Here is a 13,028-nt window from a genome sequence, read left to right on the forward strand (position 1 = left end):
TGAAGCCTGACGGGACACCTCTGAGCTCTCACGAACACGATGTGTCGACTCACGACTCACGGTTCCCCCGCCCGACGACGGTCGTTGCCGCGTGTTCACCGCCGGTCACGTCACGCTCCACATAGGCCATAGTGGAATCCGGAAAGCTTCAAGCCTTTAATGTAAGGAGCTGTCAGATTGCTATTTGCTTGACAAACTACGATGTCCTCCGTTCAACACCCAAGAGGTGGGTCCCATTATCCCCACCGCTCCGTTCCCCTTTACCCTTTCCGTTTCCGCTGCTGATATTTTCATTAGTCAAAATAATCCGAAAACTAAACATGAATACTTTGACTAAGTGAAAATTCACAGCTCTTTGGAGCAGATCGGACGGTCTAGATTCAATAGAAAGAGAAACATCTATCTTGGGTTGTCAACGCCTTGTCGGTACCTAGGGACTTACGTGCCAATAAAATAATATAAAAGCCCTAATTTTTGAATTTTCAAATTTGATTCATCTCCACGTCGTGACAGGAGAGAGAAGATGAAGTCGCGTCTTTCTCAATATCGACGGAACAGACGTTCTGTTTGGAAAACTTTCGTCCTTGTTTGTATTCTACTGGCTCAGTCTTTTTTATTTTATTTTATTCCCTTTTTTAACCTAAGTTCAGTTTTCAGTCTTCAGAGAGGGAGTACGCTTGTCTTTCTCTGCTTAACTTGCGCATCTGGGCTCCCTCGGCTCCTATCCTACGCACACCTTCTCTCTGTGCGTCAACAGTGTACAGTGGACACTACATGTAAGTGAGAGAGAGAGAGTGGGTTCGAGCAGAGCTGCCTTTTTTTTTTTTCTGCCATTGCAGGAGGCAAAGCTGTAGTTTTCTAGGGTTTGAGTAAAGATCAAACATCGCTTTGCACCCAAGCAAAAAATTATCGCCATTTTTTGTTTGATTATTTTGCTTGGAAGGATAGTACTTGATCATTGCGTGAAGAGATGGAGAAAGTTTTTAGTTGCAGAGGTGGATTATTGCGTACTGTTTGGGTGGTCGTCTTTCTTCGGCTTTCGAGGATGCTCAGGGGTTAACAGGGTCACTTTAGGGTTTTCCTTCTATGGAATTTCTTTCGCTGTGAAGTGTACGGAGTTTTGTTGGAGATTGTCGTCTGGTGATGATTGGGGTATTTTCATGGGGTGATTTTGGTCACCGGAGCTGCATTGAGGAGGTTTTTTTCGATAAGACTAGACTCGTAGTTTTCTGATTGACGTTTCCACGGTTTTATGGAGAAATTTGTGTGGAGGAGGAGAGTTATTTTGCAGATATTAATGGCATTATGAAGGAGTTATGCTTGATGGTCCATGCATTTTCTCTGGTTGACAGAGCTTGTTATGAGAAGCTTGAGGCGCTTTCATGGATCCTTTTAGGGATTTGGAGGACGTCTTTTCCAGTTTGGTAGATCTTCCAAGGGAGCATTTTTAACGTATCTTAGGTCTTATTTGCAGAAGAATTTGTGAAGAATATTTGTTTAGGACTATATCTTTCTCCATTGGTCGGAGAAATGAACGATACCTCAGGAAAAACGTGTTCCACTTTGGCCATTGCAGAGAAGCGGCACCAGAGGCCTGGTGGTTGCGTAGGCATCTTCTTTCAGCTCTTCGACTGGAACCGGAGACTTGCCAAGAAGAAACTCTTTTCTAAAAAGCTGCTTCCACCAGGTTTGTTTTCTTTAATGAAATGAAACCGCGGCTCCCTTTATTTTACTTGTTTCCAGTCTATATTTTCTTCTCTCTTGATCATTCAATACAAAACCTTCAATTTCTTTTCTTGTATTGTCGTAGCCCGAGCAAAACGAGCTTCCAAGAAGTTCGGCGGAGATGAGAAGTTGCCAATGGCCAAGCTTCTTCTGGTATGCAGTTTGTTTTCTATTTCTATTGACGTTTTTTTTTTGTGAGGTTCTGAATCTCTGCCTTTTTGTTTTGCTAATTTCCCCCTCCTGTTATTTATAAATGGCAGATTGCTGATGAAAATCGTGGGGGTTTCCCAAATGCTAAGAAGTCCAACCATGATACCGTTGATTCTGAAAGGAATCATGATATGCGACAACCAGGTCTGGTCGCCAGGCTAATGGGTCTAGAATCCATGCCGACCGTCCGTCGAGATAAACCAAAAAAACCTTCACTTTCTGACTTTTCCCCCAACCAGGAGAAGAAGTATGTCAATGATCATGGTAGTAGAACTTCTGAGATCTTTAATTGTGATAATGATGATTTGGCTGTGGATAAGGGTCACATAAAGCTGGAGGCAAGGCCTCAGAAACTTCAAAAAACAGGATTGTTTGAGAGACGGCCAGTCACCAGGTTTGGAGCCGAGTCACTGCAATTCAAGGGAGTTTTGTCACGTTCAAGAAAGAATCACCAGAAGCTTGTTTCTCCTGTGAAGAGCCCAAGGATTCTTTCTGGGAAAAACGCAGCTAGGCTGATGGAAGCTGCTACCAAGATTTTGGAACCCGGATTACAATCTACTAGTAGAGCAAAATGCGCTCTTACTTATGCTCCTCATCTCTACGGTCCTCCAAAGGATGAGGTCATGACAGAGGGAATGACAGTTGTATCGTTGGATCATTCTAAGCAATCTAATTACTATACAAGTGCTACCAAGTCTTTGAAGGGGCAGTCTTCATGCAAAAATTGTGGTAATTTGCTAGATGTTGTGGATTTTAGATCAAGTATTGAGCAACATGAACCTTCTTTTGTCTCGTCTACCTTGGAGTTTGGAAATTCTCCTCCTCAAGGATCAGGAATGAGTAAAGCAAGATCACCTGTATCCTCTCTTGAGCAGGAGAGAGAGGTAATTTGTCTGAAAAGTCAGGACCAAGCAGTCACCGCTGCTACTCATGCCAAGGCCACTATACGGATACAGACTGAAAACATCTTGGACAGAAGACCTCCCTTTCAAGAAGCCCAGGATCGGCAATGTGTACCAAGCCAACGGTACAAGTCTCAGAAGGATGTAGATGTAGCTGCTAATGCTTTTGTCAAGCAGCGGACTCAGAGGCAAAATCAGGTGATGGCAATGAAGGATAGAGTACCACCCAGGCTGAAATCAAATAGTCTCCAGAGTAGAAGATGCATGTATGCTAGTGATGTCGCCAATAGGACCAAAGACATTGCTGCTTTGAATAGGAATCCAAACTGTCAATCCCGGTCGAGGATGCCTTCTAAAGTACCTGATAACTCTAAAGTTAACATGGAGGGAAGTGCTTATGACAGGCAAGATGGTTCCTCAGCCTCTATCCGTAAAAGGAGGCCACTGAGTGGTAGTAGCCAATTTAGAAGTACAGGTTCTGTCAGTTCCACTATGGTGAAACAAAGGAATTTTGGTAGCAATAATGGAAAAGGAGTGGGGATTAATGCTGGCTCCACGAATAGAAATCATATCAAGAGTGGATGTCCTGGCAAGGTAGGAGTTGGTACAACTGGTGGCAAAGACAATGATATTGTTTCTTTCATGTTTAGTTCTCCAATGAGGCACAACACTGGGTCTTCCTCCCCCACAGGAGTGGAGAAGAGAAGGGGTCAAGGTGAAGTTATGGGGAGCAGTATTTCTCAGCAGAAAAAGCAAACAACAGACACAAATAATGGAATTTCCTCTTCTCAAAAGCCGGCACCATCAAGACTAGATGCTCTAGGTGTTCTTTTGGAACAAAAATTGAAAGAACTGACTTGTCAAGATGGGGATGAGTTTGGTACAAGGGGTACTGCTTCAGGGAGAACTACTGCTTCCATTCTCCAAGAACTGATATCTGCCCTAACTGCAGACGGACCAATTTCTCAGGAATGTGCTGACAGCTCTGTTGGTTTTGATGAAAGAAATAGCTCATACTACAGTAGTCCGCAATCCTCTGATCACGCATCTGCACATTGTCAGGCATTCACCACAAATAGAAAGCTCCAGGTTAGTTGTTATTTTTTTTATTCCATGTCATAGGAGAGGAGATTGTGTTTGTGTGTTTTTATTTCATTTATGTTGAAAGATATGTGTAAATCAAGGATGGGTTTCTTGACAAGTCATGTAGCTAAATTATTCTTGTTGGACAGGACTTCTTAGATATTGCTGGTTACATGGTAGCCCAGTTTCATATATTTGTCATGTCATCGTACTCTATCTACCAGTTTCATTCCAATGGCCTCCTTTTATTATATGGACAAAGAAAGGCCTCTTTTTCTGTCTTTATGTGCTTTGGTTACAAGGGGAGGAATCAATTTGTGATAAGCGATTAGGGTTATGTGGATTGAGGCACTGTGCATGTGGCCAATCCAATTCCAGACATCAATTATATGAAGTCCATATCAATGTTTAAAAATGTGGAGGCATAAAGCAAGGTGTCAGGACCTTTAGATGTGCTTAAGTTTCAAGAGTTACTGATTATTAAGAAAAACATATAACTAATTTTAGGAAATGATGCAGATGTTGAAGCAGGAAAAGAATCTGCAGAGAATTAAATCAGTTTTCTTCTTTTTTTAAACCAATTTCAGAATTTTTGTTGATTAGCTTATTGGCGTTTTTTTTTTTAAAAATTTCTTAGTTTTCTGGTGTCTTAGAATAGGGTTCCATTTTTTTCTCTTAGAAGTTTACTGTTCTTGGTAAGAATTCAAAATTACTATTTATGACAACTTTGGATGTACTATCTACAGTAGTTCATGTAACTTTTATTTATTGTAAAATTGCAGTTTGGTATTCCAAGTAATTTTTGGTTTCTTTACATTAAATTGGTTATGGTAGGATTGAAAGGTATTTAAAGTTATTTAGGAGTTGGAAGGCTCAAGCTAGTTTGCTGATAAAGTCTCTAGCTGATTGTAGCAGAGACCTGGGATGGAGCCCTGTCTTCACCTGGGTTGGGGGGTCCAGGGGTTTGGTGGAGGGCCTGTTATGTAGCCCATTTTCTTAAAAAAAGATTATTTAGGAGTTAAAGGGTTGCTTGTAACTATTGTACATTACAGAATTTTATGGTTACTTGTACTCATAAAAAAAGTTATAGTTATTTATCAGAAAAAAATATTTAGGAGTTAAAGAGTCTTTTATTTAGTCTCTATGGTTTTCTTATCAGTTTATCTTGTTTTTAAGGTGATCAAAAGTTGTTTTGGATCAGTTTTCTTATGAGTTAAAGATCTGTTTCCTTATGTTGAGTCAATAAATAGAGTCATCATAATTGAACAAAAAAAAGAATAGTTGATTTGATGAATAAAAGTTAGGTTTAGTTAGTATTGGTTATTTCCAGGTATTTTTTTCTTCTTTTTTTGTCTCTTTCACTTGTTTCTCCTCTTAAGTGATCTATATCTTTGTTATTTACTCTAAACAGCAAGAGGTCTTTTCTCCTTCTTGATCTTCTGCTTATTCCTTGGCAAGATAGCAGACTGTCTATTCACTTCTCCACCTATATTTTCATCATTAATCACCCAAATGACTTATCTTCACCCTACAAAGTTCACCGACACATTTGAAATTTTTAGAACCCCCATCGGGAAAAGTATTAAAACATGCATAATAGGAGCATATAAAATTATTACATAAACACAGTATAAAAAACATATATTCTTATAGAATACAAACTGATAACTGTTATGAAGCTTAAATGTTAAATGATACCTCTAAATGTCTTCAAATATGTTGAAGCATTGATACAAAAGGCATCTCAAGGTGTAAGGAATGCCGTTTGTAATTTCAGTTGTGAGCCTTAAGGTTGAGCCTTGAGGCATTTTCCTCGAGCACCTCATAATCCTTCCAGTTGGCTAAAAGTAAGATGAGCCCTTAAAGGTCAACTCATCCTTGCCTAAGAAGACGTTTACATTTTAAAAGCAATTTATCATGTTAATGGTTTTAATATTAATAAATTTTATGATATCCATTGGACTTAGCATCAGAAATATGAAGTTCTTGATATTAATTTGGATTTATCAAGGGGCTTATATAATATCATCCTTAATGTAAAATTTCCCATTGATTTCTTGTTTTCCATGAGATTGAAGTTTTTATTTTTTTTTGAGAGTGGTGGTTCTATTTAAGCAGCTGCTTGGGGAAATGTGTGATATTGATAAACAAGAATTAAATTTCATTGCAAATTTGACATTCCGTTCCTGCCTTGGGGACAATCTGAGCAATATCTGTTAACTAGGAAAAATGTATTGGCAAGTATAAGAAATAGGGAGATAGGATTGAAATGGAGGTAAATTGAGTAGAATGATTAAAAGTGGAAAGGATAAATAAGTAGAAAGGATTTATCTCATATTTATGGCTATTCTAGAAAAATCTTGAAACCATTAGATCTTGATTTTTTTTTCCAAAAATTGGGGACAAATTTCAGTTTCAAACCAGGTTGAACATGACCCAAAATTAATACTTAAAAAATCATTTTGTGGAAATATGTCGCATCTTATACAGCTTGCTTGAAATAGGAATTAGAAGTTGAAGCACTTATGTTTTAAAGGAATTAGAAGTATTCATGGGGTTATTGGGTTGGTGTTTGGTGTTTGCTCAAGTGTATTAAGTGTTTTTTTAGGCATTTTGTCTATACTTCTTTTATGCATGATTTATCATTGTTTCATCGTTGGCTTAAATTTTTCTTCTTCTTTTTTTTTTTTGCTGCTTGCCCTGTAATGGTGTTTTCTGTACTCTACCGAATAGTAAGGATAAATGAAGCAGTGATCTACATGTTTATATAACCAATAGTGCACATGCAAATATCTTTACGTGACAGTTGTAGGTTTTGATTTCCAATGTCTCCAGGCAGCAGAAGTTAGTGGGATTCAATTTGGTGTACTGCATACAAAGGATGCTGATCATCCCAGCCCAGGATCAGTTCTTGAAGCTTCTTTTTCTAATGATAGTTGCTTCTCTAGTAGTCTTGATGACAGCCCAGGTAAGAAACTATAGTCATACCTTATTTTGATGTGTAAACCGAAACACTCTCATTTATAAAATGTTATGAGAGGGGAAAAAATTTAGATATAAATCTTTCTATGTCAAGTCCAAATGCGAGTTCCTATTAAATAAATCCCTTTACCTGTTCAAGTTCTCTTCCAATTTCATCTTAAATGCTTTTCTGATCCCAGGAAATAACCTGCATTCTGAGTCCATGGGTTGCTCATACGATCAATTGCAGCCATCAGGTGTTGATGCAGATCTATCAGATTCTGCAACCTCATTAAACATGGGGAGGGCTGGAAACCAGATAGTGACAAATTCCATGAACATTCTTTCTAGGATATTTCATGGCATTGATCTTGAGGATATTGGTTTAATTGGATGTGAGCTAAATCATGCCAGGGAGGTTATCTTGAATGCTGAGCTGCTGCTGTTTGGAGACACAGCCTTGAGCATTGTTGATGGCTTGGCACTGTCAGACTTCCTCAAAGGCCCTCTCCTTGACAAGTTGAATTCTCTCGCCCATAATTGTTGGATAAATTCCAACTGCATTCCAAGTTTGAAGGAAGAGAAAGAGGTTTTCCATCTAAGGGGTTTCCTTTTTGACTGCGTGATAGAGTGTTTAGACTTGAAATTTGGGCGGTACTGTAAATCAGGATATAAGACATGGGCAAAACTGCCATTGCAGAAGAGTAGAGAGGTGCTGGTACAAGAAGTCTACGAGGAGATAAGAAGGTGGTCAGATCTTGCTGGAAAAATCCCGGATGAGATAATAGAGTTGGAAATGAGTCATTGCCTTGGGAAATGGACGGACTTTGAGATTGAAGCATTCGAGACAGGTAACGAAGTGGAATTGGACATACTGGACACTTTGGTCGATGAAATTGTCGTGGAGTTGGCAGTAGTGTAGTCGTAGACCTGGTTTCTCTTGGATCCCGTAGAAAAAACCCTAGTCACTACATTCAGGGAACCCTTCTGTTGTACCTCCAATCTCCATGTGAATCCAAAACAAGGTAATTTTTTTTTTCTTTTTTTTGTACAAATAATTGAGCTTCATTGTGGCTGGTCTTTGTTGGCAAAAGTCCATTGTGCATTCAATTTTGTAGATGAATATTGTTTTTTCTGTGCTTGATTGCTTGTAACTATGCAACTTTTTCCGGATCAAGCCAAGCTATTCCAGACCCAGAGCTGTACAAGCTCATACGCAGCAGACGGTTCGGATTGAATTTGAATCAAACATTAGTACCCAAAGGTTCAAAGTATACTGGTCAGTTTTTGAATCCACCATCTTAGGTCATCTGAATACCCTTGCTAGAGGTGCCCTGGCATATAATTTGGGCAACATCTATAGTGCATGAACTGTATTGTGAGGCAAAAAATTTGAACCAGTCTTAATAATGTTCCAAGTTTTTACTTTTTAATGCTAAATAGACTATATAACATCCTTTGATTGGTTGAAATTTTGATTTAACATGCGTCCATGCGTCAAATATTTGAAATGTATCATGGTTGGACTTTAGAAGTTAAAAAATTAATTTAAGAGCAGCATCACACTTCGATTTGTGTAATATACTAATATGTAATTTCTACCAACTGTGCATATCGATAATTTGTACCTTGTCTGTATCTAAAAAACTGATAATCAGTCGAGCAATATGATCCCATTGGTGAATGGTGATCAATCGACTGGTATTATTCAAATTTAGGTAGGTTTCTGATTGGTTAAAGACTTAAAGTTGTTCGGGTACGATGCCTTTCCCGTCTCGTTAAAATTGCCACAAGTCCACCATAGATTTGAATTCAATCTGATTAATATATCAATATATTTGAATAAAATCAGTATAAATTTATAAAACCAAGTATGATATCAAATATATAATCAAATTGAATTTCGGATCAAGTATCTGAGTTTTATCTGATCAATGCTTTCAAAATCCCCAATTATTGCTCCTACCTAAACAAATTATTGAATTTGAATGGGATTAAACCCGATTTATTTGCAACTCTACAAACGCGTCTCATTGTCTACCAGAATGTTTTTTTTTTTTTTCTTTTTTCTTGAAAAAGAAACTATTTAAAACTTTTAGTTGTAACTTTCAAGCAAAAAATAAATGTAATTTGCCTCAAGTTTAATCAATGCTAGCAAAACACGTTGTAGTAAAAACAAAAAATTTAAAAAATGAAAATAAAATAACGACAGACCAGGAACTGGGTTGATGGCATCCCTTTTCCATCTATCAATTTGACAAGAACAATTGAAGCAAAACTTGATCAAAATTCTGGCAAAAGGAAAAAAAATCTTTCTTGAATTAAATCTCAATACATCTCCAGATCTTTCTTTATACATAGAGAAAGAGAAGAAATATTGTCAATCTAGAATTCCATAAAGAGAAAGAAAAAACAAAAACAAAAAGGAATATGGAAAATCCAATCCAATTTATAGAGACGCTGGATAATTTTGATCAGATGATCACAGTGAGTTAATATTGCCTGTAACCCAGAACAGTCTTGGTCATCCCCCTACTAGTCCTCCCTCTGTTTTCCCCATTAATAGCAGATGCAGCGGCCAAAGAGAACCCCTTCAGCTCCTCAACGGTGGCACAGCTCTTCCTCACCGTTAAACCTCCACCTCTCTTCTCCCCTGCATTAGCCGACCTGCTCCCTAATTTCGGCAAGACCCCGCCTTTCGTAGCCTTGGAAGGTGGTGGCGTCATCTCCAACATCGACATCGGCTTCCTATTCTCTTTCCTTAGTACAGCAGAGAAGTCCGGCACCGATCGGGCAACGACCGACGTGCCGTTGCGTGCGGTGACCGGCGCCATTCCCTGAAACGTGACCTTTTTCTTGGGCGGCGTCGCCGTAGTTGTTGATGCAGGTACATCGGGCTGTTGGTTACAGTGCTTCATCCTCAGCCTTGATTCTCTCAACTCCGCGTAAGCTTTGTACCTGAACCCTCGTTGCAGAGTAAGATTAGCTGGGGGGAAGTGTAACGGGGGCTTGTGTTGGACATGGACAGAGCTGGACCTGTTTGAGAGAATAAAGGATTTGGGGTCGAGGGCGGCAAAGAGTGATTCAAGAGTGGGATTCAGCTCATGAATTGGGTGCAGAGAAGCAGCAATCTCTGCCATGGTTTCGAGAATTCGAATTTCAGTTCCGTTCTTCCAAGTTTTCTCGGTGTTGGGAGATACGTTGGAGCGATGAAGTCTTCTTTCTTGTTACTCCTGCTTTGAGTTTACTTCTTCTATGTACTCGGCTGTTGCTTCGCACTGCAACGGTCTAATGAAAAGGGAAAGGGCAGTGGTACTGGTTCCCTTTTTTTCTCTAGTGCTCTGCTTGTCTCCCACGTCCTCCAAGCCCCCAACGGTCCACTTGAGGTGGGTCCCTTCCCTTCCCAAATCCCAAACGAGAAGTTCAGAAGTAGAGCAGACTCCCACCTACCGAAAGAAATCGTCATCGTCAATCTCAAAAAGAAAAACTGGAAAAGTGATAGAATTTTCATTGGATCCCCTTTTAACCGTCAGATTTCTATTTTTCGTTTGAAAAGTTAAGATTCTCTATTATCTGGTCCTACCTACCGATTCTGATCTGACGTACCTCTCACGTCACGTGCTTCGCATATCCACTTGGTCTTATTGGTAGGGAGCAAAGAGCAACCTACTACTCACCGGACCTGACGCAGTGGCGGCCGGCAAACCGGAGCGTCCATGCGTGTTGTAACAGCCAGAACCAGAAGCCCACCTTCCATCACCATTATATTATTATTATTAATTATATTGTGATGATGATGGGCTCAAGATAGCAATCATGGACTTCACTACATCAGCACGGGAAATGGTGGATTCTAGCTGAACATGGAGATCCAGTATTAGGTGGGTAATAGAAGAGACTGCGATCGACATGGACAGATAACCCTATGCACCCAATTGCCATTTGTTTGAATGATCAACAAAAACAAAATAAGAGTTGATTACTTATATTAATATATATCCTGCACATTTTTTTTTTTTAATTTGGCAAGGAATATAAACGATACGATTATTAGAGCCACAAGATTACATAGAGTTTTCAGATCTGCCCGTCTTCGAAACTATTACATTGTATTGTATACAAGCTTGATAGGCTAGAAACATGGGCAGCAGCTTTTGCATTTCTACTAATATGGGTTACATGTATAGTATCAAAAAAAGTTAATTTTGATCTGACTTCCTCTTGGATATGCATCACACTCCAGTCAACCATACCATCTTCCTTGCATCATAAAAGGTTAAGAGGTTCTTAATTCCCAGGTTAATAGCTTTCTTTAGGCCCACCATTCTACTTGAGTTGCGGAAGAGCCATCAACTTTTCTTCCTTCAGCATATATGACATTTAGATCTTTCGATAACACTATAAAACCAATACCTGCATGACCAGAAGTTGGAATGTACGATCCATCAACAAACAAGCATGATATGAGTTATCTGCTGATGATGATGACAAGATAGGATTTGTGTATTTTTAGCATTATTGAGACTTGGAATGCAATAAGAGTCGGCCATATCCACTAATTGGATTGAATCCAATATTTGTTTATTATGAGCTTTTTGATTCCTCGTATCTCATATAAGACAAAAGATTATAAAGAACTTTGCAACATAGCCCATTTGAACTTCCTTAGGCAGAGAGTTAAATGTTGTGCCAATCCATCTATAAACAAAAGAAAACAACTGAACACCATGAACTTCTGTTGGGCTGACACCGATTTGTTCTGCGAACCAAACTGCTCTAACATATTGGCATTCAAAGAATAAGTGTTGCTAAGTTTCCTCTTCAGATCCACAGATTGTGCAATATTTGTCTTGGATCTCAAGAAACCTCAGTTTATCATTTGTGTTCACACCGTGCCACCAAGCCTTCCACATGAAGACTTGTAATCTGTGAGGCACTTTGGCCTTCCAAATGATTCTCAATGGAGCAGTACAAAGTGAAGAAGAGGGGAGATGGCCTGTGAAAAATTTGTAACCAGAATTTACAGTATAATTACAATTCTTAGACTTCTTCCACCTCCACATATCAGGTAAGTCTTCTTGTGGTCTTTTAACTGTGTTTTTTGAGAATAAAGAAGATAGTAATTAGACATTCCAGCTTCCATCAGGATTCAACAGCTCCTTGACAGAACCATTTCTTTGAGTTTGTTGATGTCGGTTCCTTAACTCAGGAGCCCCCTCTCTTAAGGTTGGGATCCAAGGGTCCATGATGTGACAGGAATTGCCATTCTGAAATTTCCAAAACAAATTTCTTTTCATCTTGTCCAACGTGGAAACCACCTTCTTCCACCAACCTGAATCATTTGGTGAAGATTTCAGATTGAAAGTTGAATTGTTTTTGACCCATTTTTCTTTTAGTAACTTTATCCATAAGCCCTTCTCTGAGGAGAATAATCTCCAAACTTGTTTTGCAAATAGAACTTCGTTAAACTCCCCCATTCTTCTAAAGCCCAATCAACCCTGATGTTTAGGTCTGCATATTTTCTCCCAGGAGATTGAATGGAAGTGCAATTTTATTTGAATGAGTATAAATGCATGGAAGTGCAAATGAAAAGATTCAGACAAATAAGGTAAATTTTCTCCCAGGAGCATATTTTCTGCTCCGGGTTTTTTATTACTTCATTTGTATTGCATTCAAACAAATAAGGTAAATTTTGAAATAAAAATAAATTATAGTTCGCACCAAAATCATTTGCACTACCATGATTTTGTATCAGTGCAAATAAATTCCCATTGCAACCAAACACAGCATTTGATATGACCATTAATTTTTTACAATCCCATTTTTACCCCCTCATTTTCTCTCCTTTACTCTTCCCGGTGGAAGATTCAGAGAGGCGATAACTCCTTGCTCTCTCTCTCTCTCTCTCAAAATGAAGACTTCAAAAAAGAAAAGGATAAAATATATCCGAAAAGTAAGGACAGGCCCAATGCAGATTTCTGATTTCCACTGCAAAGCTATAAACATTCAAAATATCAACAACCCACACTCTATGCATCAATGCCCACCCGTGAATTGGTATCAATTCCGAACTGGCACCTACCCCAACAGTACTTTGGGCCTACAAATTCTGACCCTGGGCTGAACCATCATTCTCCCAAAATATAT

General features: G+C 38.9%; 2 protein-coding genes across 2 annotated transcripts; one reads left to right on the plus strand and one right to left on the minus strand.

The window, feature by feature from the left end:
* The first annotated feature begins 662 nt into the window (after window positions 1–662).
* LOC104602441 (uncharacterized) lies at window positions 663–7,974 on the plus strand. The gene is made up of 5 exons (XM_010266128.3): window positions 663–1,687; window positions 1,811–1,878; window positions 1,986–3,926; window positions 6,756–6,888; window positions 7,082–7,974. Exons 1-5 carry the CDS (start codon window positions 1,531–1,533, stop codon window positions 7,801–7,803), a joined length of 3,021 nt encoding a protein of 1,006 aa, XP_010264430.1. The 5' UTR covers window positions 663–1,530; the 3' UTR covers window positions 7,804–7,974.
* A 1,196-nt stretch (window positions 7,975–9,170) lies between these two features.
* LOC104602447 (uncharacterized) lies at window positions 9,171–10,200 on the minus strand. Its single transcript, XM_010266135.3, has one exon. It carries the CDS (start codon window positions 10,019–10,021, stop codon window positions 9,374–9,376), a length of 648 nt encoding a protein of 215 aa, XP_010264437.1. The 5' UTR covers window positions 10,022–10,200; the 3' UTR covers window positions 9,171–9,373.
* Between the last annotated feature and the right edge of the window lie 2,828 nt (window positions 10,201–13,028).

This window comes from Nelumbo nucifera, chromosome 3, assembly GCF_055504915.1.
Source record: "Nelumbo nucifera cultivar China Antique chromosome 3, China Antique-T2T, whole genome shotgun sequence".
NCBI lineage: Eukaryota > Viridiplantae > Streptophyta > Magnoliopsida > Proteales > Nelumbonaceae > Nelumbo > Nelumbo nucifera.